Source organism: Alosa sapidissima, chromosome 14 (assembly GCF_018492685.1).
Source record: "Alosa sapidissima isolate fAloSap1 chromosome 14, fAloSap1.pri, whole genome shotgun sequence".
NCBI classification, from domain to species: Eukaryota; Metazoa; Chordata; class Actinopteri; order Clupeiformes; family Clupeidae; genus Alosa; species Alosa sapidissima.
The window spans coordinates 33881097-33907124 of NC_055970.1; the positions used below are offsets into that span (position 1 = coordinate 33881097).

The 26028-nt window shown below is 43.6% G+C and overlaps 1 protein-coding gene across 2 annotated transcripts in view; it reads right to left on the bottom strand.

The window, feature by feature from the left end:
• LOC121682079 (SH3 and multiple ankyrin repeat domains protein 2-like) overlaps positions 1-26028 on the bottom strand; it is a 133243-nt gene that overhangs the window by 31070 nt on the left and 76145 nt on the right. For both annotated transcript variants that reach the window (XM_042062082.1, XM_042062081.1), the window contains exons 14-16: positions 17211-17292; positions 13816-13898; positions 11966-12090 (exon numbers count right to left, since the gene is read on the bottom strand). In XM_042062082.1, the coding sequence (XP_041918016.1) occupies positions 11966-12090; positions 13816-13898; positions 17211-17292 (290 nt within the window). The remainder of the gene's footprint in view (positions 1-11965; positions 12091-13815; positions 13899-17210; positions 17293-26028) is intronic.

Below are 26028 nucleotides of genomic sequence, written 5' to 3' on the forward strand. Positions count from 1 at the left end.
TGGCGTAATATAATGTATAACAAGGGCCGTGTGTGGTGTGTCTGCATCGGCAGTGGTGTCGCACCATCAGGTGAAACAGACAAGCAGTTCCACTGGATGTATGAATGGCTCCTGAACTGAACAGGGGGCTGGTGGCTACTGCTGGGAGAGCCCTGTCAACAACCCCCCCTCCCACCCAACCTGAGGTAGGATTATGAGAAGTATAATACAGCCGATCTGAAAAGGAGTGCTTTAATCAGACATGGAGAGGGCCAGAAAAAACTGGGACACTGGCTTCATTTTGTAAAGGTGTTTTTGTTATCTGTGGGCTCTCAAGGGCGCTCTTAAGGCAGGCAAGCTGAGATTGAACTGAACTGAACTGCCACCCACAGATACCTCTGCCGAGAAATCATCATCTCTCAGACACACACACACACACACACACACACACACACACACACACACCTGCCTCTAGACAAATGCTAAAGGCTAGCACCCACAGTACTGTAGTGAAATTTCTAAATCAGGACTGGGTTTTCCTCAATGAAACAAGAAAGAACACCTCGCTGTGCAAAAAGGCTACAGTTTTTCAGAGAGTGAAAGAAAAATAAAACGGTTATGGAATCAATAGCTGTGGAAAACCGCTGGCACACACCATGATTGATTTCTGTCATTAATACCCAGTGTAACTGCAATAATTGATTTCAGTACTTAGTAGTGCCATTGATCTGTATGTGAACAGAGTGAGAGGTTGATAGAGGTCTGGCACTGGACCAGCAGGCAGGGATTTGGCGATAAAGTGATAGCCATTGTACTCTCAACAGCAAGGCGCAGACGGAAGAGATGGACATACAGTATTGAGACGGTCAGTAAAGCACACTGACCCTCCTTCCCATACATCCCAACTGTGCTTCCTATACATCCCACCTGTACAGAGCATACATCCCACCTGTGCTTCCTATACATCCCACCTGTGCAGAGCATACATCCCACCTGTGCTTCCTATACATCCCACCTGTGCAGAGCATACATCCCACCTGTGCAGAGCATACATCCCACCTGTGCAGAGCATACATCCCACCTGTGCAGAGCAAACTACAGCAGGTAATGAGAAGGGGAACGGCAGCAGACTCAGAATCCCATTGAGAGCCGGATCACTTTGTGAACACAGACCCAAAGGGGAAGATTATCATCAGCGCACACCCAGTCTGTTTCTGAAAGGCTATGCTGTATGTGTGTGTGTGTGTAGCCGCCCAGAGAGAATGGAGTGCCCGTTGGGAGCCTGACAGGGTGATTTATGTGTGGGCTTAGGAGTGAGATTTTTGGCATTATCACACTCATACATCAACGTCTGTCCGATTGCGAGTCGCTCTTCCCCTTTGCTGCTCTCTTTGCCCCGTTCTCTCATTCGCTGTGCTTCTCCTCAGCTCCATGGCCCTCTTGGCACATAGTATTTACCAAAAAAGAACTCTTTCCGACTCCATGTGGGAACACATGCTGCACTCTATATAAATGTGAGCTCTTTCTCTCCATCATCTATTTGGATTCTGAATGTGCTCTTTCAAATGTTTGTGGGCTACACTATCTACATTAGTCCATAAGAGCAGATTAGAGCAGTAGTGCATTCCCAAACACCAACTGATAGAATTTCATCAAATCCAAATTAACCATTAAGACTCCAGTTTAGTGGTGCGTTTGAGATTACATTTTAGGCCATAATGGTTAAGCTCTACTTCTGCCTGACTCTGTCTCTGCAATGTTTGTGAGGCAAATAATGAAGGAAGAAACAGCTGTGAATCATCACACACAGGCAGCTTGCAGGGAGCGCACACAAGCACAGAGCAGTGTCTGGGGTCCCTTTCTTGGGCCTGGATGCTAATTGTACCAGTGCAAGGCCCCAAACTATAGTCAATGGGACTTCCCTCATAGCCCCCTCTCAATGCTGTGTGTGTGTGTGTGTGTGTGTGTTTCGTGTCTTGTGAGAACACAGGCAGGTTAATTGCTGGACCCACAGTGAAAGAGCTTTCTGTTTCCAGAAGTCTGGCTGGTGTCATAAAGCATTCTCCTCTTGGGGCTCAAGTGGTGACACAATAATGTTGTTTGGTGTGTGTGTGTGTGTGTGTGTGTGTGTGTGTGTGTGTGTGTGTGAGGACTGAAAAGAGCGAATGTATGTGAATGACACTCTGTGAGGGGTATGTGTGTATACGAATGAGGAGAGTCGCACAGATGCACTCTTAAGTAGTGTGCAGACAGGGAACTGATGATTCATGTTTGTGCAGAGGGGGAAGATAATCTGTACATACACAGAGGGCAGATGAGCTTCATAAGTAACACTAATGGCAATGTATGTAAGCAGCACATCTTAATGAAGCGTCTGCACTCTGTCTGCTCTCATCTCAGGGGTATCCTACACATGCGAGCAACTTCATTCATTTGGCTACACTAAGCAATTAAAAAAGCCAAGTAGTGTAAAGATCTATCAAAGAATTATGTCAAATTCAATCTATGGTGTATTTCAGAAATCAAATAATGCTGAATTGTAAAGCCTTGCTTATCTTTGACACAGACGGAAGAAAAAATATGGGGGTCAGGGGACCAAAGATAATGAAAGATAAACCAAATGATCTCTCTCACAGCATATGCTTGACCACCACATTTTACCCATTTCCCCCACCGTCCAGCCTCTATGTGCTGAGGACCTGAAGGCCTCCCCTTGCGTGGTCAACCTGAGAGTGAACCCCTGACCTCCGGCACGGGCTCTCAGATCCTTCCAGCCTGCCTGCTGCTGTCTGTGTGCTTTCAAGCTCCTTTGCAGCCTTTTGCTGTCTCGCAGTTGCTAGGTGACTGTTGCCGCGCATCACGTTTGGAGATGTGGAGTCAGGGAGATGGGGTGGTGGTGGTGGTGGTGGTGGTGTGTGTGTGTGTGTGTGTGTGTGTAGTGGAGTGCTGTGGCAACAGCACTGTAAATACGGGTCCTCCATTCATTATTACTGACGGCGTGCTGTTGACATTCAGCCGAATAGAGCACTCTGGCACATCCAATTCAATGCTCCCAATTTCCGCCATGGTTGTACTAAATACGGTCTCTCGCCACCACACGCCACGCCAGCGCGAGAGCAACAGCAGACACCCCGTGCATCCTGCTTCCACAGGAGGGAGTGAACACAACTCCTTGTACATCCATTTCACTGACTGTAAGTGGGAGCTTGTTTGGATAAATTATGGATGAGGTGTGGTCCCATCAATACCACAGCTATTTAAAGGAATGGTATGTGTGTATGGGGGGGGGGGGGGGGGGGTCTCTGTGTCAGTATGGGTTATTTTTAGCCACAGCATAGTGTTTGACAACAACGTGTAGTGGATGGGGTATCGTATACACTGGTGGTTTATAGAGGGTATAGTCTCAATAGAATGAGACACACAAGAAGCTCCTCTTACCAATGTTGCTATTCCAATCCTGTGGTTGGTGGTTGGTGACAACAATCTTGTGGTGCATGATGTCGTTGTTGTTTACTTTACTGCTCCAAAGTGTTAAAATCCTGAACAATGTTTTCAAAGAAACACTACCAGCATATACCAGCATAGTTTTTTATAAAAATAATTTAAAAATAAAATATTATCCTGAGCAATGACAGAAAACAATCATGTTTTACTGTTCAAAATGATTAAAATCCTGGACAATGTTTAAAAAAATAGTTATATCTAACCAGAGGAACAGTATATTTAATGAGCATATTTTGCAGAACCCGGTGAGAATTAATTTACTACAAATAGACAAAATCCTGAGCAATGACAGAAAACCAAACTACCTGAGACAACAAAGAAATATCTTCCCTCTCACCGGTACATCTGCAAAAATGGGAAGTAAGGAGGAAAGGGACTTTTAACAGCAGAGCTGTCCAATGTGATATTGCTCACTGATGAATCTTTTCAGTCCAATGTTTTGGACCAAATCTAAATGAAACTCTTTATGTAGCAGCTACTGTATATAAAAAGTGCCTTCATACTGTACTTTCATATGATTATTCACAACTACATGTCTAAACAGAGGTTACCACACAAGGGCATGTAAAGAGTAGGAAAACCCATACAGATAAAGGGCTAAAACTGTGTTTCACTGCCGGAATAGTAATTGCCCCTCTTACTCATGCTTGAGCCTGGAGCCCACCTGAATTGGTGATATAGCTGCTGCTTTCATGTCTAAACATTCATATATGGAGCAGCTACAGGAGCCTGGATACTGCCCCTCTCCTCCACTGGCTTTTTTTGGCAGGTTTGGGGCAGTGATGTGAAACATCATTGAGTTATCTCCATCAGAGCAGACACAACTGAATGCCTGTGTATGTGTGTGTGTGGTGTGTATGTGTGTGTGTGTGTGTATTTGTGTGTGAGTGTGTGTAGGCGCACGTGTGTCTGTGTCTGTGTGTGAGCTTGAGTGTCTGTGAGTCTATGTGTGTGTGTGTGTGTGTGTGTGTGTGTGTGTGTGTGTGTGTGTGTGTGTGTGTGTGTGTGTGTGTACCCTCCTGCAGATGCTCAGGAACCCTCTTGAGTAATGAGCACAATATGTGTTCATTTCATGCTCAATCCCCCTCGAGTGAAGGGTGCTAGCCTGGTGACCGCATCACTCCAGCTCGGCACGGCACGGCACACAGCCACTGTGCTGATGCACATCCCATCTCCTTCAGGCACACAGCCACTGTGCTGATGCACATCCCATCTCCTTCAGGCACACAGCCACTGTGCTGATGCACATCCCACCTCCTTCAGGCTCACAGATGTCTGACTGATGCAGCAATTGAGGCTCTGATGACAGTGATGATGCACTTCTTTACGACACTATTATCTCACAGCTACAGCAATGTTGCTGTGAAGTGAGAATGCATTGCATAGCAGACAGCTCCACATCGGAGTGTGTGTGTGTGTGTTTTAAAGTGACGGCAACCAACAGCCTGAAGTGTAGACACATAGCGTTACCTTAAATAACACTGCCTGCCGCGTGGCAAAGCTGTGCCACACACACACACACACACACACACACACACACACAGTATGTAACTGGGTCAAGGGCAACACCTGCACTTTCATCAAGATCAATCAGGGGAAGCCAGCAGGGCTGAGGCTCCACAGGGTTGCCTGAGCTGGCTGCGCGCGCATAATGTGTGTGTGTGTGTGTGTGTGTGTGTGTCCACAGACCGCTTGTCAAGAGTGCCCTCTATTAGATTATGTAATTATCACAACTAATAAGTCTGTGACACACATTATAAACTGGAAAACAGCTCTAGATGTTTCCATTTCGTAATCTTCCATGATCAATTCTTACAACATTAACATTTGATGCTGTTTGTTTGTTTGTTTTGGGATTTAATCTGTGTAGTCAGTTTCCTCTACTGGGGAGAACTGCAAAATGTATGTCTCACTGTTTAATTAGTCTAAAAAGGTTTATTACCAGGGATATCAATCTCTGACCAAACAATCTCTTAAACGATGACTATGACAACACTGTTGTAGGCAGAGATCAGTACAACCAAAGGGTATACCCTGAACATGCAAAGTAACTCTTAAAAAAAGCCACTGCACTTTCCACCTACGTCTATTTAATCAAAATACACACAGCATGACACCCCTACACTAGAACCTTAACCGGACATTGCAGACATAAGAGTGGACTATCTGGGACACGCTGAGATGCTTATTCTAGATTCAGGAATGTTAATGCAGTGATGGGAGGGAGAGAGAGAGAGAGAGAGGAGGGAGAGAGGAGAGATCTTCCCATTCCATAGGGTTGTCCTCCACACAATCCCTGCACACTCCATGCACTTGCACTGCCACTGGAGTGTATTATAGACTTGTCCTGATATAGAGGGGTGGAGGAGGGAAGATGGAGAGGTGCGTTTACGTAACAGCTAAAGTTCAACTGCTCTCTGTCAGGCCCACAGAGGCATGGAGAGCTTTTACACCGCGCTGCGCTTTTCACAGAGCCATTTATACTTCTTTTGACATTGTCCATGAGCAAGTGAGCACATCAATACAGTTAGCGTTTCTCACTATGGTTTGGACTTGCCACCCGCTTTATCTTCCACACGTTTACCCCTCTCTCACCGCTCTCACAGTTCCCCCCTCATTGCTCTTTTTCTCACGCCCTCACTCGCTCACTCTTCATCTTGTTCTGTTTGCGTAGAGGTCTACAGCAGTGCACCCTTGCTCTCCACCTCTCCATCTCTCTTTCTCTCTCTCCCTCTCTCTCTCTCTATCCCTCCCTCTCTCCTTTAAGACTGTAGGGGGAACACACATGCCCTGTCTGTGAATGTGACGATCAGGCCATATTTCCTTTTAACTGCCACATAAATCCCGCGACCCTCTACACCCCATCTGCGGACCGCTGACAGCCGGCCAGCCAAGCCGGTCATCCAGCCACCATGTTTGATTGGGATGGGGGACAGAGAGAGAGACGGGCGGATTGATCTCGCCGGTGATGCCGCCATGCTGTCCAAGCAATCTACTAAGAGCCTTGGCCCCAGCTGACCTCTTCCCCGGCTCCTGTCAGTCCCTGCGGGGCAGACGCAAGGACGCGCTGCACTGACAGCTCAGTCGGCTCCGCTGCAGCAAGGCTGCAATGCATCAGAGCTGCACTTGACTGCAGAGGCAGGTATGCTTTAGTCCAGGAGAGATTTAATGCTCTTCAAGCTACTGTCACTGTCAAAGCTTTATCAAGTCAAGTCATGCTTTATGGGGCAGAATATGAGTGAGTTCATGATACTGATTATACTACACTGACGGTGTACAGGAATCCTGTGTTCTCTTTAAGAACAGCTTGACTTCTGAGGCCACAAGATAGTTAGTGTCTATCCACATTGTCCACATTAAGTTGAGTAAATATAAATATGCATAATTATTACTCTGTTTACCCCTCTCCATCCACATTAAAACAGCGTTTCCAACACGTTTTGAAAACAATCTCTTTTTGTGGATACGTTTTAGAACTCCGGGTTGTAGGGTGTACAGGGGAAACGGAAAGCTTCAAACACGATGATGTGCAGTTGCTATGATACTGCTCAAATTTGTGTTTCACCAACAACACCACCAACGACATCACCAAAACCAAACACTTCTATGGAGTTTCACTGTTCTTTTGTGGACGCCAAACTTTTGAAAAAATATAATGTGGACAGAGATTATTTTTTACCTCAAATAAGCGTATTTCTATTTGCTTAATGTAGTCATAGCATAGAGTCATACATCAAAATTCCATTATGGTCAAAGATAAATTAATTATAAAGATAATTAATGAGCTCATTTTCAGAGATCACTGTTAAAGGCACCCTTAACAGTTTTTTTCCCCTTATCCTAACATTTCCAAAAACATTTTGAGGGCACATAACCTCATAACATGACAAACGGCACTTCCGTCATTGTCCTAGCAGCCCTCTGTAGGTTATTACCGACCTACCAACTTTCTAGTTTTGGGGAACCCCCGGAAAAGAGCTGCTATGGAACAGGAATTCAGAGATCTTTTTCTACAGACTGCTGTTGGTGCATTACCTCTATATTATATCGGAGTTATGGCCATACATTGTTGCAAAAGACGCATATTTAGTTTGTTTATTATTGCGCTTCTCAACTGTAGGGAAACTCCGAGATCAAATCTTGTTAAGGGTGCCTTTAACCTCATTTCAGGGGAGCGATACACGCTCTCACATTCTCACATGGCTAGCGGTCATGCTGGGCGTGGGTCCTGGGATGCTGCTTTGCCCCTCTGCACCACTTCAGCTATGACTCCACAACCCAAAGCTGTGTAACCAACAACGTACCAAAAACTTGTTCTGTACAACATCCCCTAAGTGACTGTATTTCAGGACCAGGCATACTGCAAATGAGGGGCAGCTGGTCCTCTGAACACAAGACTGTGACAGAAAGTGTCCTGGGCCTAAATTGGGAGATTGCTACACAACACAACCCTTTGGACGAGGCTCAGGTGGTCAGTTAGGCCGCTGGGCCAGGCTCTGTCCCGCTCCGCACCACACCTGACCCACACTCTGACTTGGCTCCCATTTCACAGACTAGCAGCCATTACAACCTGACCTCCATGTGTAAACATCAAACACACTGGCTTTATATGCATTCAAATTACTTCATAGTTTAGCCAAATTGGCATATTAAACGCAAATGATAAAAAAAGCTATAATTGTTAATGGCCACACTTCATATCTCTGCAATGAATGAAATCAATCAGAATGTGAGGAGAAGTATTAGTGGAGCCAGAGCACCAGGCGTGCTGTACGCAGACCAGGAAAGACATCTGCGTTCTGGGCAGGTTTGGAATTTCACCATTTTAGGGGCAAGGCCACTTGGCCTTCAGTTTGGCATATTTGGTGGGGGGCACAAAGGCCACATGTCAGGGCACCAAGGCCAAAGTTACCGTAACTACAGTAATAGGCTATAAAAATGATCAAAGTGTATCTAGGCTATATTTAACATTTATTTTATATTTGGCCTGTTATGAAATAATGTATTGAACAATTTAAGCACAGCTCAACTCAAATAGCCTAGACGCATGCTTAGCATTTTGTGATCATTAAGGCTACTTTTCACAAACACAAACACAAAGTCAGCTGTCCTCTGATTTTAATATTTACCGATATCTAGGCGATATTTGTAACATGTATTTAGTATTTGGCCTGTTATGAAACCATGTAGAACAATTTAAACACATTGTAAAACTTAAAGCCCAAACTTGGAGACATCCATGCATGTCGAAATTTGCTGCAAATTCAAAACTGGATTACTCTGGAACGGCTAACTGTACAGGGGACTGCTTTACACCTTTGTGTTCGGTAAGGTCTGCTGTTTATTCTGATATATGGTTTGTCGTGTGTTGAACGAAGGGTTCGTGAAGTATTCCACTGAGCTGAATGGGTCGGGAGATGGGCGCAGAACCTTAAGTAGAATTTGATTAAATTTAATTATATTATTTACTTTTCTCGCGAACCGTTCACCACAGCAATTAGCGGCTAACATCGTTTAAAAGCTGAGAAAAAGCTCTTTCATGTGATGTGATACTTGTGATGTCTGTGTGATGAGTAGGCTACTTCGCGAGTAGTTCAACTGAGAAGAATGGGTGAATTTGGACGCAGTTTCTTTCTTGCCGTGCGCTGTCACTTTCTAGTATAAGTATAACTATATATACTTTTTTGATCCCGTGAGGGAAATTTGGTCTCTGCATTTAACCCAATCGGTGAATCAGTGAAACACACTCAGCACACAGTGAGGTGAAGCACACACTAATCCCGGCGCAGTGAGCTGCCTGCTACAATGGCGGCGCTCTGGGAGCAGTGAGGGGTTAGGTGCCTTGCTCAAGGGCACTTCAGCCGCGGCCCACTGGTCGGGGAACGAACCGGCAACCCTCTGGTTACAAGGCCAGAGTGCTAACCAGTGGGCCACGGCTGCTACTCCACTGCGTAAAAGACTACATTAATTTGTGATGTGAATGCTAAGATTATTTTGACAGGCCATAAGCTAAATAAAAATCGCTATTAGTCGGAGACAAAGCAGAATATTGAAAGGAGGCACCAAGGCCACCGTGGCCTGTACACCTCTGATTTTCAAAGGAGCATCACGGCCAACGCAAGGGGCCATGGCCGTCGTGGCCGCCGTGAAATTCCTACCCTGGCTCTGGGGCTGTGTGACCTCGCTGGTGAAGCAGGACTCCTGACTACTGCTGCCAGGGGCTCAGCAAGGCTTGGAACAAGGAGAGGATGATGCTGCCAACACAAACTGTGAGGGTGACCAAGGTGTGTGCATAAAGTTTGATCCCTCACATTGCTTTCTGACAGACACCTCAATTAACTCCTAGGTCTTCAGTTACTACAACAATCAGCATGTTGTAACCAAGGCTGAGAGCCTGGGCAGGCATGGAACAGCACATATCTACTGAAGGACAAGGCCTAGTAGAAGCCTCCATGGCTCTGTGAGCTGAGAGCTGCGGGTGCGATGTGAGATGGCGGGTGCCCTGGCTGAGTAATGATTTGCCACTGAGGGCAGGCTGGCCCAAACTTCAAAAGCCCACACTCAGGGCCAGAGAGAACAACATGGGCTGCTGTATTACGCTGCAGAGAGGGAGGGATAGAGACAGCAGAAATGGACCAGGAGATAAAAATAAACGCTCAATATCTGCTTGTTACCTGTGGATGAAGATGGGAATTTCACATCACATCACGTCTCTCTCTCTCTCTCTCTCTCTCTCTCTCTCTCTCTCTCTCTCTCTCTCTCTCTCTCTCTCTCTCTCTCTCTCTCCCTTACTCTCTCTCTCCTTGTTGAAAACCTAATTCTCTATCAGATAAGGTTTCCAATCATGCTGGCAGAGAACAAAGTACCCCATGGGTTGGCACCTGAACTGCACGCTCCACAATGGTATACCAACAGAGCTTTTTCCTGCCACTGCATGGCATGCCCATGACACACAAGAGACAGCTATGCAATAGTCATCTGACACAGGCACATACGCACAGGGCCATGAAACTTTGATGCTATGCTGAGCAGTGTTTTAAATCATGGATGCTGAGTTTTATGAAGTAAGTTGGATGGAAACACACACATACACAAACACACAAATGCCCACAGTGACAGATCTGATGACTGCCCTAAAACCAGCTTCCTTGATTATTTAAGAGGATGAACAAGGTCCAGCTACAGTATACTGCTTTTCAGAACACTCAGTGCATTCAACCATTCAATGAGCACACACACACACACACACACACACACACACACACACACACACACACACACACACACACACACACTAACATATTTTAGCTTTGCCACTCAGCCTGTTTAGTTCACCAAATGTATTCACTGCATGTGAGATGGTTGCTGTGTGTGTGTGTGTGTGTGTGTGTGTGTGTGTGTGTGTGTGTGTGTGTGTGTGTGTGTGTGTGTGGCACACTCTGCTCAGGGATGCTTTCACAGAAGGAGTCACATTGCAGAGCCTTCATTATTTAGGCTGAAGCAGTAGCAGAAAGGGGACAGGGCAGACATTCCCATGCTGTGGTCAGGGAACACTGACCAAGAGGCCGGGTAGCCAGAGGGACAGGGCCAAATGGGGGAAGAGTGAGTGAAACGTCAATAATATGTGGTAGAAGGAGAACAGGCTGAGAAAGAGACAATGATGGAGGGGAGCGAGAGAGAGGGAAGAGGAAGGAGGGATATCCCAGTGGAGAGAGGAAATTCTGTGGCCTCGTATCATTTCTTGCTCCATTTAACTGCAAACTGTGATTCCAGCAGCAGTGTCCTAATGATGGCCATGCTTCTAATCTCCATACACAAAACAGACAGACTTAGTACAGCCATACAGCATCAACACAGCATTGTGTTCCACTGTCTTCACTCCGGCTGGATCAAAACAGTGAGTAAGATGGAAACATAACCAACTCACTATGTCGAGTCAATACTATTACATCATTACACCGATGTATAACACGCTGCGGAGTATAGAACGCCTCAACTCAGAATCCCCTGTACAAATAAGCAGAGTCCTGGAAAGCCCTGCTCTTGGACGAGCATCAAGCAGCCACTGCTCCTCACTAGTGTACAGTGAAGCCCCCCAGACCCTCTGTCTCACTCTGTTAGCTGTGAGAAAGTGCTAAACTCTCCTGTGCGCAGCCTGACAGGCCAACAAAGCACACTCAGTTCTGTTCTGCCACCTTGATTAAAATGATGTGTCTGATCAATGCACTCGCAAAAATGTCAAGCCAATTTTCTGTCTTGAACGAACGCACTGCATATCATTAGCAGCTCAAACAACATCACTGGAAAAAGAGCCAAAAGAAAAGCAGCACTTCTCTTGGAGAGACTGCAACTGTAAAGATGTAAGCCCATGCTTGTCAGGTACCAAAGCGCTTGCATCCGTCGCCCCCTCCCACCCCCTAGGCCCCTCTGGGACACTCTGTCCAGTGGGTTTGAGGAGCGCAGGACGCAGGGCAGCTCTTACCTCGATGAGGAAGTCACCGGTGCGCAGCCCCGCCTGCCATGCCACTCCGCCCTCGTCCACCGACTCCAGGTACTGCAGTGCCGGGAACGCCGGGGTGGGCGTGAACTCCTCAATAGGGGTGTCAGCTGAGGGGCAGCCCAGGATGGCACCACGCCAGGCAGAGGCCGAGGGGAAACAAACAAACACATCAGGAAAAGAATCAGTCAAGCATCTGACATGTTGGCCTTCACAGGAATTACTGTAAGAGAGGGGGAAGTTGCTGAAAGAATCTCTCTCTCTCTCTCTCTCTCTGTGTGTGTGTGTGTGTTTTGTTGTTTCTGATGTCTGAGCAGGCTCTAATGTCTCGTGTACCCTCCCAAGCCTGCTCCTGGCTCTCTGGACACCGAGGCTTAGAGTCTGCCCCTATGGCTCCACAAAACCAGTGCTGACAACTGACACGTCTCATAAATCAAGGTCTTACAGTAAGGGTGCGTGTGTGTGTGTGTGTGTGTGTGTGTGTGTGTGTGTGTGTGTGTCAGAGAGAGAGACAGAGAGAGAGTGAGAGTGAGAGAGAGACAGAGAGAGATAGACAGAGATACAGACAGAGAGCACACAAGAGGGGGTATGGTTATGTATTTGTTCTTGGATGTCTCTCTCTCTTTTTGTGTATGTGTATAATGATGATGTGTGTGTGTGTGTGTGTGTGTGTGTGTGTGTGTGTGTGTGTGTGTGTGCGCGCGTGCGTGTGTGTGTATGTGTGTGTGTGTGCGTGCGTGTGTGTGTGTGTGAGAGAGAGAGATCGCTGGCATATATTTCTCTGTGTGTGTGTTGTCTATGGATCAGCTGGAGTCATCCCTGTGAAGAGGCTCATGGAAATGGGAGCTGTGCTGATGAGAGGCAGAGTGATGTCTCCAGAAAGCTACGCTAATGCTAATGCTAATGCTGCTCACACACTGACTCACGTCCTGGCCCAGTGTGTGCATGTGTGTGTTTGTGTGTGAGTGTGTATGTATGTGCGTGTGTGTGAGAGAGAGAGTGAGAAGAGAACAGGAGAGAGAGACCATGTGTGTGTGTGTGTGTGTGTGTGTGTGTGTAGGGTGTGTGAATACTGGGAGAGAAGACTCAGAAAGGGGGAGGAGTAGGGCAGGTACAGATAACAGCACCCAAGGGAGATGGACGGGTGTCTGTGTGGTATTACTGACATGAATTCGGGAACATTCCACTGTTAATGACAGACTATGAAATACCAATATCTCTCTCTCTCACACACACACACACATATGCACAGAAGACAGAGGCATGCAAGCAAAACATCCAGCTTGTATATTTGGAACATTAACCCAGGGAAAATGAACAAACATTTGCCTGTGTGAATTCAAATGTTCTCTGCCCATATCTGAGAGAAGAGTTGTTTTCCCTTGTCCACCACAGCAAACACTTCTCTATGTTGGAATTGATCTGTAGTCTACAGAGTGGGTGACTGGTCTATGTGTGCGTGTGTGTGCTAAAGAGGATACACACACACGAGTGCATGTCTGACAGATAAAAAAAAAACATGTCAGTGTGCACCACTGGCCAAAGAATGACTGAAGTTGTTTGATTAGGTTGTAACACTTCAAAATAACAAAAACACACTAGTATGGGGCACACATAGGCAATGATATATTTGTAGACAAGATAAGTTGTAGATAAATACGGTTAAAACAAATTAAAGTCACAATAACGGGGAGACTAGTAAACAAGGAATGAAATGCATCCTCTTGGCATACATCTATGTCCACTGCTGTCAGCTGTTTGGGTGGCTCTGATAGCAGCCCATAGGGAAGATGATGAGGGACCGTGGAGGAGAAGAGATGCCATCACTCACTTACCTTTGGCTCCTCGTAACACAAAGCCGAAGCCCTCATTGTCCTTTTTCTGGAGGACCACAGTCTTCTCATCGATCACGCAGTCACTGTGGAGAAAATTACGCGCATAGCGCCCGTTATTGCAGCCCATCATCCGCATCATCGCCACGGTTGCACGGCCCGAGTGCAGGTTCATCTTTGCGAGCACCGGTAGCCCGGGGAAACGATCACTTATTTGAAATTAACAGCGAGACGACGACGCCGCCGCACCGGCGTCCACATCTCCCGAAAAACGCCACCCCTCCTCAGCCGCTGCGAACGGAGCCGTCACCCGGGCGGGAGCGACACGCGGAGGCCCTAGCCAGCAACACAGTGTGACGTCGGTGAGAATCATTACCGATTAAATAAATGATGAAAGCACAAACGAAACGGAACGGAGAGAAAGAGGGCAGCAATAACAGAATCCCGGTTGAAAAGTGCGCGCAGCAGTGAGGGAGGAGGAGAGCGTGATTGTTGCATGAAAGCGCAGGCCCGTGCGTGCTTGTTTGGAAAGCAAAAGAAAGTCCAGTCAGCGGCGGGGTGGCGGAGACAGAGTGAAAGATAGCTTGCACGTGAATGACATGCTCATTAATCCTCAGCACCACAGGACACCCGGAATGAGCGCGCGCGTAATATCAGAGCTGGAGAAAGTATTGTCGGTGCCGGCAAACGCCAATTTTAATAGATAAGCGATTGTCGAAAACAGACAATTTCACGATAACCAACATACCACACAGAAAACGATTTATATTCTCGCTACTCTACCTCCATGACATAATGTAATTGTGCAATTCAGTCAGTGAAGTCGGACAAATCTCTTAATTTACTGACGTGCAGCTAATATGAGGGATGAGCCTCTCCATACAATTATAAACGATTCTCCTTTATGCCCGATTACATAACAAATTACTAAAATGCGCAAATCAGGCAGCCAGGATGAACATCTGTTAGTACACGCAACATCACTCTGGCATGTCATGTCATGTCACAATTTAATAGTGTTGTGAGTTCTGTTTCTGTCTCTCCTATTGTAACATAAAACTACTTTATAGTCTCAATAACGTGCCACCTGTTTTAGCATTTTTGGCGAAATGATGTCCATAATTCAACAAACATTATAATTCTGACAAAAAAAACGCACACACTTCAGAGTTTATATAAAGTTATCCCAGCATGCATAGTTCGGACTGTGGAGACTTCTATTCTGTACAGGCAGTCTGGTGCTGGGTGCTGAGAGAGAGAGAGAGAGAGAGAGAAAGGCAGGCATACTCCTAGCAACTGAACAGATGCCCTGTTGCCCTAGCAACGCAATCAGTTTTAAGGATGCTCAGCACAGCAGATATAGGCAAGGCTACCACACACATTTACCTATGTATTTTCTGCCTGTAATTCCGCTGGGGATGAATAGTTCACAGTAACACTGCCTCACAATGTCTTACCAGTAGGTTAAGGAAATGTGTACAGTACACTTGTTCTCTTCCTACTACAGTTGTAAGCAGCATTGTGACCACCGCTGGTCAGTCAGCACAGCCAAGATGAAAGTATACATTAAGTTTGTAAGATTTGGGAGAAGATTCAGATTCTCAGAGAGCGAACTGAAGAAAACTAGTCCTCTGCGAGATCATCTAAGCCTGTGAAACTGCTCAAGACATTTTGCCTCTCATGCAAAATTAAATGACACCTTCTGTCAGTGAGAAAAAAAATCACAATGAATATTTAATGCCGTAAGGGAGGCCTGGGGGAGTGTAGCCAGTGTTTAAATAAGGCCATGTGCAGAAGAGCTGTCTCCACATACAGTAGCGCTCTGCCACACTCAGAGAATAAACATTTCAGTGAGATTTCATTCACTGTAACAACACAGCTCACTCCATTTTTAATTCAGGCTATGTTCCTCTAATGGTGGGTATTTAGAGAAGACATCGGAAATGCACAGAGGCTCATTTGACCCAAACTAACCTCCTTCTACAAAATCCTGTACACACACGTAGCGGAAATAGAACATACTGGCCAGACAAACTCTGAAGTGAAACTGAGCAAGTTTCTGCACTTTTTTGCACCAGTGCAAACAACACACACATCCCCACTGTGATCTGGTCCTGTTCTAGATCTCCGTGTGTTCTGGAGTGTGTGTGTGCCTTAGGCAGGCTTCTGGGATGCTGCCAGCTCCCCGGCGAGGCACGCTGTGGTGCGCCGCTTGTGATTGGTTTGGCCACCTGCCTAATGAATAATAAAGCCTGCGCTGATGTTGGGCCTGATCAAACACAGCCTAATTGCCAGGCACACATTTATACCCTTGTATGTACAAGGCATTTGGCTGAGCCTCATGGCGTTTTGTTTTGTGACAGGATTTGTATGGAGTAGATAACAGAGTGTGGCACTCGAGAGGTTTGGCTCGGCCCAAGTCCTGCTCGGCAGATTAATGAAACGCTGATTAACTCATCGTCTGCCACTGGCCAGGTCACAGGAATAAGTACCTTCAGACAAGTTCACACAAACGCACAAATCTAATGCTAAACAGTGCTTAGAGGCTTTGAAACCTTTAATGTTCACATTACTTCTTATGTCTCTACAGGGTTACCTTGCCACATTATACAAGGATTCAAAGACATTTCTGACACAGGAAATATAATATCTCTCAGGTCTAAATTCCACCTAAGCAGGTTCAGGGTCATTTACAGTATTGAAAGGATCTACAAGGACATGATCAGTATCCTGAGCTCAGTGCATCAACAAAATCAATGTTTTTCATGTTCCTCAAATTTTCTACAGAAATCTGCTTGTAGTGCTTCCAGACTTTAAAGCAAATCTGACTAAATGGTCTACTGTGCTGTACTGTAGATGCATGTAGAGGTCTATGAGTATGCCTCATGTAGATGCATGTAGAGGTCTATGAGTGTGACTATAATCCCAAACATAATCCCATACCGTAATGTCCTCTTAGACCATTTTATTAATCAACTCAATCTCATTTCTTTGTCAGATTCCGGTATTACAACTTTAAGATACAAACCTCATCACCATAAAGTGTCATCATTATCACATACTCCATGTAAATGACCACAGAGTAGCCTTCATGTCCAAATCAAAGTGAAGAACCTGAGCTTGTTTCTGAGATAAAAATGCAGAATGTGTCTATAATTATACCATTAGACATAAATGCATGTCACTTCTTAGGAGAAACATGATAATACCAAAATAGTTTGGTTTCTGATGACATCATTTCCAAGCTGTTGTCTGTGGATACATGACATTTTTAGATCCCTGCTCGGTGCTCATGTGACTCACCCACTGAAGCCCCTCTCCCTGCCTGCGCCTGGGCCTGTATCTAGCAGACCCCCCTCCTGACACACACCTTTCACTTGGCAGTCAAGTGGCCTTACCTGGAGGCGTCGAAGCTGTCGTAGGAGCCCACTGTGTAGTGTCTGAAGAGCTTCTTCTTGTCGCTACGGTCTGTTCTGCTCACTGGGAAATAAATGAGAAAGGTGGTTTCAGTGAATAGTGAAAAAATACGTTGTTAATCACAAATGACCCTCAGTGACACTGTCAAACCTACGAATTCTGTACACCTAAGTGACAGGTTGCAGTGGTCTGACTAACTTCCTCTGTACATATTCACGCACAGTATATTCAAATGATCAGGAGAAAGAAATCATCATGGATGTTTGTCAAGCATCAGAGATTCCATGTTGAATTGTCATGGATGCAGTGCTGCTGAATACCTCTCTGCTCCACTTATCAATTCACACTTCTTTCAAGCCTACAGACTACCTTTACCAACACAAACACATTAATGATGTGCACATACACCATACTAGACTATAATAAATCAACAGAGAGTAAACTAATCAACATGTAAGCCGCATAAGCAGAACATACCAATTCTATGTTTTGTCTCATTTTCCTCAATTTTGCATGGTGATACTGCACTATAAACAATACATTAATTGATTAACATGTACTAGTTGAAACTTGCAAAACACTCACCACTCCCAAAGTGAACTGTCCTCTTGGACCTAACAATCACTTCCATTGGTTTCGCTGTACCTCACTACATCACCCTATACACAGTCCAGTCAGAGTCAGTCTCTCTCACCCCTCTCATCATCTCACCCAGAGCTGCAGCAGAGAGGCTGTCCTACCATTAGCTCTAGCATCCTAGCTATCACACTCCAGTCCAGAGGAAGAGTAAGACCACATCATTCCATTGTCATACAAGGAAAAGGAAACAAAAAGTGGTTAAAAAAAAACTCGCAACTAGATCCATTCCATAGCAATGTTGTTGTAGGGTCTAGAGGTTGTTTCCATGGAGATCTACAAATCAAAGAGGACCCTATGAAGAGGACTCCCTATAGCTGGTTTGTTTTCCAAGCAGAGACGCTTATGTTTGTTCCTTTCTGTAGAGATTTCTAGAGGTTTCTATCACTCCACCCTGTCAGTGAGGAGCTCCATGTTCTCTGACCGCATGCTACTGAGCTCTGTCCCTTTCATATCATTCACTGCATTTAGTGACAATGAAATGGGCAAGAGAGAGAGATGTGAGTGACACAGAGAGAGAGACAATGAAAGATTATAAATAATGAAGATTTAACAGGGCTTAAAGTATTGACGGATTACTGTGATTTTAATACATGCATGCCAACTATATGATTGGACTTCTGAAACTAGACAAAAGCAAGCAATTTACACTATGGCTGCGTGCAATCCCTTTCAAAAGGAAATGAATGAACAACTTAAACCTTCCAAGAATTGATTTGGCAAGACCAAACATTGTGATTGGCAACCTCAAAAGGCCTTAGTATGACACTGACCACTAATCTTACACTTTAATCTTAATTAAAACCTATTGGCTATGTATTTCTATATGGGTTTTTTTCCAGTTACCTAAAATATTATGAACCATGTTGAGTACTGTAAATACATGGTTGAATGGATACATTGTCCTTAATTTTATTCTAAACTGATAATTTTTCGCTAAACTGACAACATGGATTCTGTGTGAGGGAGTATTCTGAAGTATCTGTATGTCCCGACTAGACTGGCCACTGATGTGTGTGTACATATAGAGTAGAGTACATCCTCTCTGCATCCTCACCCGCTCTAGCTCTGAGCTTTCATCCTATCACAACTTCATCTTCTTCCTCTCTGTCTGCAAAACACACATACACACACACCTCCCACACGGTTTTCTTGTGCCAGTTTCACCCCGACAGATTCCATGGAATCTTCCTCTTTGCAGGAAATATGTGTGTGTGTGTGTATTATGTGTGTGCATGCATGCAAGTGTGTGCATATGTCTGCATGTCAGTTAATATTTTCAACACACCGACGTCTGCTTAAGGCAGTATGACTAAAGTGGATATTGATCTGCACTGCTCTATGGAGTAACCACCCACTACTAGGCTGTGAATTCTTGGTAAAAGAGTGCCTCTATGACAAAAAGGTCAGTCTCTCACAGGGTGGTCTCAACCGTCAGGGTGACCACAGCGAATGAAAATGGATCCTGGGCTGGATAAGGGTCTCATCACAGCATCTTTGTTCCACTGGCTGCATCCTCCTCAGTAAATGAGATGAGAGTACTGTACTAATGTGGCTCTCAGACAACACAGGCAGTCTCAGCACAAACACATACAAATCATTCAGTTCACTGTACTGACATGAAAGGGGTCTCACAGGTGAATTGATTGTGAATGCTTGAAAATAATAAAAACTGCTGGCTGTAGAAGAAGCTTTCACTGAAGAAACAATATGTGTAAATCTACTAAATTAATCGGTCAGCAGAGTTTGTTTCCTACTGTGCATGGCAAGAAACCTATGGCAGCACATTCAAATGATAATGCTGCTTGTCTCCAGGCACAGTCATGCTCATATATACTATACAATAATGTGTAATATAGGGCTGGGCGATATGGACCAAAAGTCATATCCCAATATATTTAGGCTGAATATCGATATACGATATATATCCCGATATTTTTTCCGCAAAGTTAGAGCTGTAAAATGAAATGTTCAGTCAAATATGAGTAGTTTTATTGAAAACTCACTACTCAAATAACAGTAAAATGTAAACATAAAACTGGAGTGCCTTTTTTGAAATCAAAGTAAGGTGCAAGGTAAGTAAGCAAAGTAAGGTGCACATTTAAATAAAAAAAAATATCTTAAATAAAAAAAGCCTATAAAATTAAATAGGCCCATCTTTTTCTGAAATAAATATACATGAGAAAAGTAGCGTGCAGTTTCACAGCAGTGCAGAGAGGGGAGCAGTGCAGAGAGCTCCGGTCAGCGGCTTGCGTGGAGCAAGGATCACGGCGCAAATTTGAACTATATCGATATATGCGATATGGTCTAATTCCATATCGCATTTTAAAATATATCGATATATCTTTTATATCGATATATCGCCCAGCCCTAGTGTAATATAAATATACCCATTTCCCAGTAGCATACTTTGACTTCCATCTCACTGAGCCATGTATGATGGTCTCTACCCTTCAATGTGCTTTATCTGGTCAGTATCCCATCTGCTGCCTACTGCCATCACTATCTATTGTCTCACTGTTGCATCTATTGTCTCACTGTTACATCTACTGTCTCACTGTTGCATAATGCTGTCTCACTGTTACATCTACTGTCTTACTGTTGCATAATACTGTCTCACTGTTGCATAATACTGTCTCACTGTTACATCTACTGTCTCACTGTCAGGTAGGACTGTTGGACACTCTATGTGACATTGACATGCTTTATGGTGGTTAGAGGAATATATGCCTTACTGTCAGGTAAGACAGTGGCTATTTACAAACCACAGTGTGAAAAATCCTTTGTGGTTAATATTTTAGGGCCTTTAAATAAATGAGGCCATCTCACCTGGCCTAGATTTCAGTAGCAAGTTCAGCAGTTTATGAATTCATGCAACGTAGTAGTATACAGGTGGGTGATCTTGACAACGTTCACTTTACGTACATTTTAAAAGCCTCTTCAATTGTCTTGAATGGCTGTGTGGGCAAATGTGAGATTGAACAGAATGTCATCGCCACCACTGTAATCACAGCTCTGTCCTCTGTTGTCCTGTAGCTCCTGATTGAAATCTGGCTATATGCCAGCACATCTGGGCGTGTGCAGTAGGTATCCAATGCAATGTTTTGGGCTTTTTTTGCTGCTGGGCCCCCCGTTGCATTTGCATTTACATTTGTATTTTACAAAACTGTTGTAAACACACTCATGGCTTGCACCCTTCTCCCTGAACACAGGTGGGTTTGTTTACAAATACAGTTTTTCTCAGTCGCTTTGGTGCTATTCTCACATCACTATTAACATTTGCACAACAGTTAGTGCATTTCTCAAAACAATTAGTGCAAACTGCAAAACCTAGTGGATGACCTGCAAAAGCACGTCACTTGCTCAAAATGGATAGTCCATTCCTCAAAAGCAGGTATTACAGTTTTTCTCGATTGCTTTTACCTGCTTAAGTAAACTAGAACCCACTTGGTCTTCATGACTACTTTCTTTGCACAGCAGAAGTCATCTCTTGCGAATGTGTTCACACATTTTCATTGGATTCACACATTTCTCACACCCTTTTGCAAAACAGTTAACACAGGTGTCATTCAAAAGCCCCAAACTCTATTGGTTTTCCCATGCTAAACAGAAGGAAAACATCTTTTCACAGTCTGAATTTCTGATACACCTGTGTGAAACTCCTTTGCACAATTCTTCAATCAACAATCATTCATTCTACATAAGAGATGTCTGTTCTGTGTTGCTATTTGCAAGTATGGATCTAATGCACATTTAGACAAAGTACTGTATTGCCTATTTGGTGGAGAAAACAGTACAAAAGGTCTTTACTGTATGTCTATTTCGATGAAAGTTGTAGTTCAATGAAATTTACAGTATCTTGCTAGGTGTTTGCTGTATGTCTTACATGTCAATGACAGTTACATCTTGGGAGGAATTAATAATTTGTTTTTTTATTCAGTACATTTTGTCTTTTCAGATTTTTTTTTCTGATACCAGAAAAATGAGAAAGTAATGAAACAGACATAGCAAGAAAGCTCATTTTGAGAACTAGATTTTGCATTTTGTTGCCCAGTGTGTAATGATTGATTAAAGAGTGTTTTTGAATTGGCAACAAGTTGTAGTGTTTGAAGGCAAGATTTGCTTTTGCTGCATGTTTTAAGTGTTTTGAGAGAGTAACAGCCTTTTACAAGCAAAATGTGTCATTTTCTCCAGAGTGCTTTTGTTCAGACACAGGTGTTAACTGTTTTGAGAATGTGATGTCAGAGTTGACACAGGTATCAAAACGATCGAGAAAAACTGTAATGTCAATGAAACTGTCAGTGTCATCAAAATGAGAAGTCTTGACACCATCGTTTATGAACAAGATAGTCAAATGGCTTTGTCATGTTTTCATTATGACAGTTCTCTCAGTGTTTTCCAATGCAAAAAAAAGGTCAGAACTCGGTGACACTACCTGGACATGCTCAAGACAGCACTATACAGTACTTGTACAGCCATTTGAAAACTACAGTATGGTTACACATTGCTGTAGTTAGGGGAGTAAGTGAGTACAAGACACTGAATACGTACATTTTTACTGTATGCTCTTTGCAATTCCACAGCATTGTGACAGAATTTGATAACTAGTTCAACAATTTTGTATGTAATGACTCAAGCAATGAAATGAAGACTATTATTTTTTTTGGGAAGGGAATGACTATTCAGCATCCATAAGTATAGTTCATTTTGACTGACATGACATAAGCAAATGATAATGTTAAAAAACAGCAGAGAATTGTATGAAAGCAACTGATACATGTCCAAAAGCATTTGCAATTTGTTCAGAGAAAGGAGAAATTGCTACTATGATGTGCACAAATGACTAAATGTTGTGGAGGTTGAACTAATAGTTATGAGAATTTTCATTCTGATCTGAAAAAAGCACCAAAGCGACTGAGAAAAACTGTAATCTCTGAAGGGTCATGTGGACTGATGTGGTAATATTACACCATTTCATACAAATAGTAGGTTACTGCACATTTGCTGTAAAGCAATTTGTGATTCATGGGGCCAGGGGAGAGTGAAGTTGCAAGGCTGGCTCTCTATAGACGGGTAGGGTATGGTTGGGAAGGCATACCATTCTCCCTATTACAAGTTAGTTTACCATCAACATGACTTGAAGCTGTTTTATTAAGGCAACAAAAATGCATAAGATAACTTTATAATTGTATGGGGACATGCCTATTCAGACAGAGTCAGAGAGGGGTTGCATTGTGGAATCTATGCAGTGTAAACTGTTTACTTGGGGTAAACTGCTTGAGCTATTGATTTGATGTGCTTTGTGGATGTGTAGATGTCAAAGGCTATCCTCTTGAGGCCCAATAAGTGGCACACAATGCGCTCTCAAGCCTCTGGAAGATATGCACAAACCAACACTTCATCTACAATGACGGTCATACACATTATTCACCCTGTTGCTGAACTTCAAGCCTTGACCATACAGTAAATCTGAACATGGCCTAATCTCACTTAAGGGTAAGCCATGCAAATGACCTGATATTCCAGGTGCAAACAATTCCAGAAGTAAAACATGTGATCTGAGGATGTTTTCCTTTTGCACTATTCCTTTTTTTCATTCACTCCTATTTCCACTTTTCCATCAAACATAATTAGTCAGCTAATGGTTTTATTTGCATAATGCTTGGGTGTGTGTGTGTCTGTGTCTGTGTGTGTGTGTGTGGGAGTGAGTGAGTGTGTGAGTGTGTGTGTGTGTGTGTGTGGGAGTGAGTGAGTGAGTGAGTGTGTGTGTGAGTGTGTGTGTGTTTTTGTCTGCTTAGATGAAGGTGCCATGTGTTGAGAACTCAATCTCGGGCAGGGTTTCAATTAAAGATGTGTTGCAGCATATGTGCCTAGGCATGTTAAGCCTGTGTTGGTCTCATTCAATTATGGCAGCTTATTCAGCTATTAGAGATATACGCTATTTTTCACGGTCCGATAGCCAGTTGTGGAAATAGCAGACTAATTGATTAACCTCTAACCACCATAAAGCATAATGCTGTCATGTATAATAATGTAGGCTAGCCAACAAAGAGGAGATTAACAATTGCTCTGAACTTTGTTCTGTGAGCTTAAAAGCACAGTTCCCTTTAGACAACAAAAAGGAAATAGCAGATGTGGAAAATAACTGAACTGCCCAACTGACAATGTTAGACAGAGTCATTCTCCCAATGAGACATTTCAAAAGGGAAGGTGGACCTAGGTAAATGCATAGCTAGTAGAGATGCACCGATATGGAATTTTAGTGCCGATAACGATAACCGATATTTATTGGTTTGATGTGGCCGATACCGATACGATAACCGATAATATTACTCTTGAAAAAAAATTGTGAAAAGTGATTTGGGGAAAGCATTTAATAAGCATAATTTTATTGCAGTAATTTTACCTACCACCAAATGATGGACAGAACTCATAATAGTCCTCAATAGTACGGCAGTCAACAACATAACAGTAGCCTAGCCCTACAGTATGTGTGGCTCCTTTAAGTGAACCTGACGTCAGTGAATTGCGAGTGAGTGGCTAGAGAGTTTGAATAGTTTTCATTTAGGTCTAAACGCTCATAAACGGCTCAGCTTGGAATAAGCTACAGTATAGCGACCAAATCAGAGTTTGTGAGGGAAACTTAGGTTTAGTTTCAACTGCGGGTAACTGAATAAAGATGCAACTCCTCAGACTGTATCTTATGTCCGTCTACTCTGTTGCGCACAACCTGCTGCAGCAGTTCTGAAAGGCGTTAGCCCCGAAGGTTTTAATAACTTATTAGAGTGCATGAAAATGCACTCTAATGTTATCCGATTTATTCTTATACTATTTTATTATTCCGCTGACGCTGTGCGTTTAATGCAGCTTCAACCGTTTAACTTCATTCAAACTGTGTTGCGTAGGTCTTACTTATGTGACTTCAGCTATGTATTTTTCAACTTTGTAACTTTTTTTAAACTATTAATTAAAAACTACTAAAATGTCCCCATAGACTTAACATTGAATTATGACATCACAATAGAGCAATTAGAATCCTATGCCAGGTGTTCAGGCCACCTGGAGCAACTTTCTCAGGCTTTAAGCATACAATATGGCTGTATAAAGACTACAGATCCTGTTCAACTGCTTCCTGTGCCCACTGCAGATCCTGTTCAACTGCTTCCTGTGCCCACTGCTGTTTTAAAATAAAAGTCCCTTTAAACTATCCAACTTTTTGGGTTAAATGCAGAGACCAAATTTCCCTCACGGGATCAAAAAAGTATATATACTTATACTTATATATAGAGCCTTTAAACTATTTGTCTATCAACACGCATTAAACTATCAGTCTATCAACAACTTTTAAACTATCTACATTTAACTTTTAAACTTTCAACATTTATTAAACTGTTTATTAACAACTGTTAAACTATCTACATTCAACTTTTAAACTGTCTACTTCTAAACTATCAACTGTCCTAGCTTCATTTTCATGCACTCGTAATTCCCTGGAATTACATTCTCTAGTTACTGTATGATGACCTGTCTGGAACTGAAGCACGAATGGTTAGCATATTTCTAGGTAATAATACAAAACCCAAGCTAAAGTAATGCAAATATAATACTAAAACACAACTTAGAACTAGGCCTACTTATGTACTCCCCACTAACGAGTTTGTTTATTTCTTGTGCAAACACACCAGCACAAGACGGCTCTAGATAGGGCTGAGCTCCGCTCTGTTAAGGTTAAATGGCAGATCATTCACGAGAGAATTTTGAGAAGCACAGATTCCCAAATGAACGCATATCCACAGATTTTGTTAGAGTGGTGAAATACATTCACACCACTGACATTATATTGAGGAAAAAGTATAGCCAACCAAGCTCAAGTAGGCTAGCTCAGTGTAGCCAGACGGACCTTACGTAGGCCTATATTAGGACTTTAAAAAATTTCGGCGCAAATTATCGGCCAGAATTCTGTTATCGGACTGATAATAATATTTTCATTTTTCACTTACCGGCTAATATATCGGCCGCCGATATATCGTGCATCCCTAATAGCTAGGTAAAACAAGCCCATTATTAGTTAACAGTTCACAATTTGTCACAGAACCAATACGTGATAAGAAGCACAACACCTTGTGAAGAGTCATAAGAATCACAAATATCTCAGGAATAGAC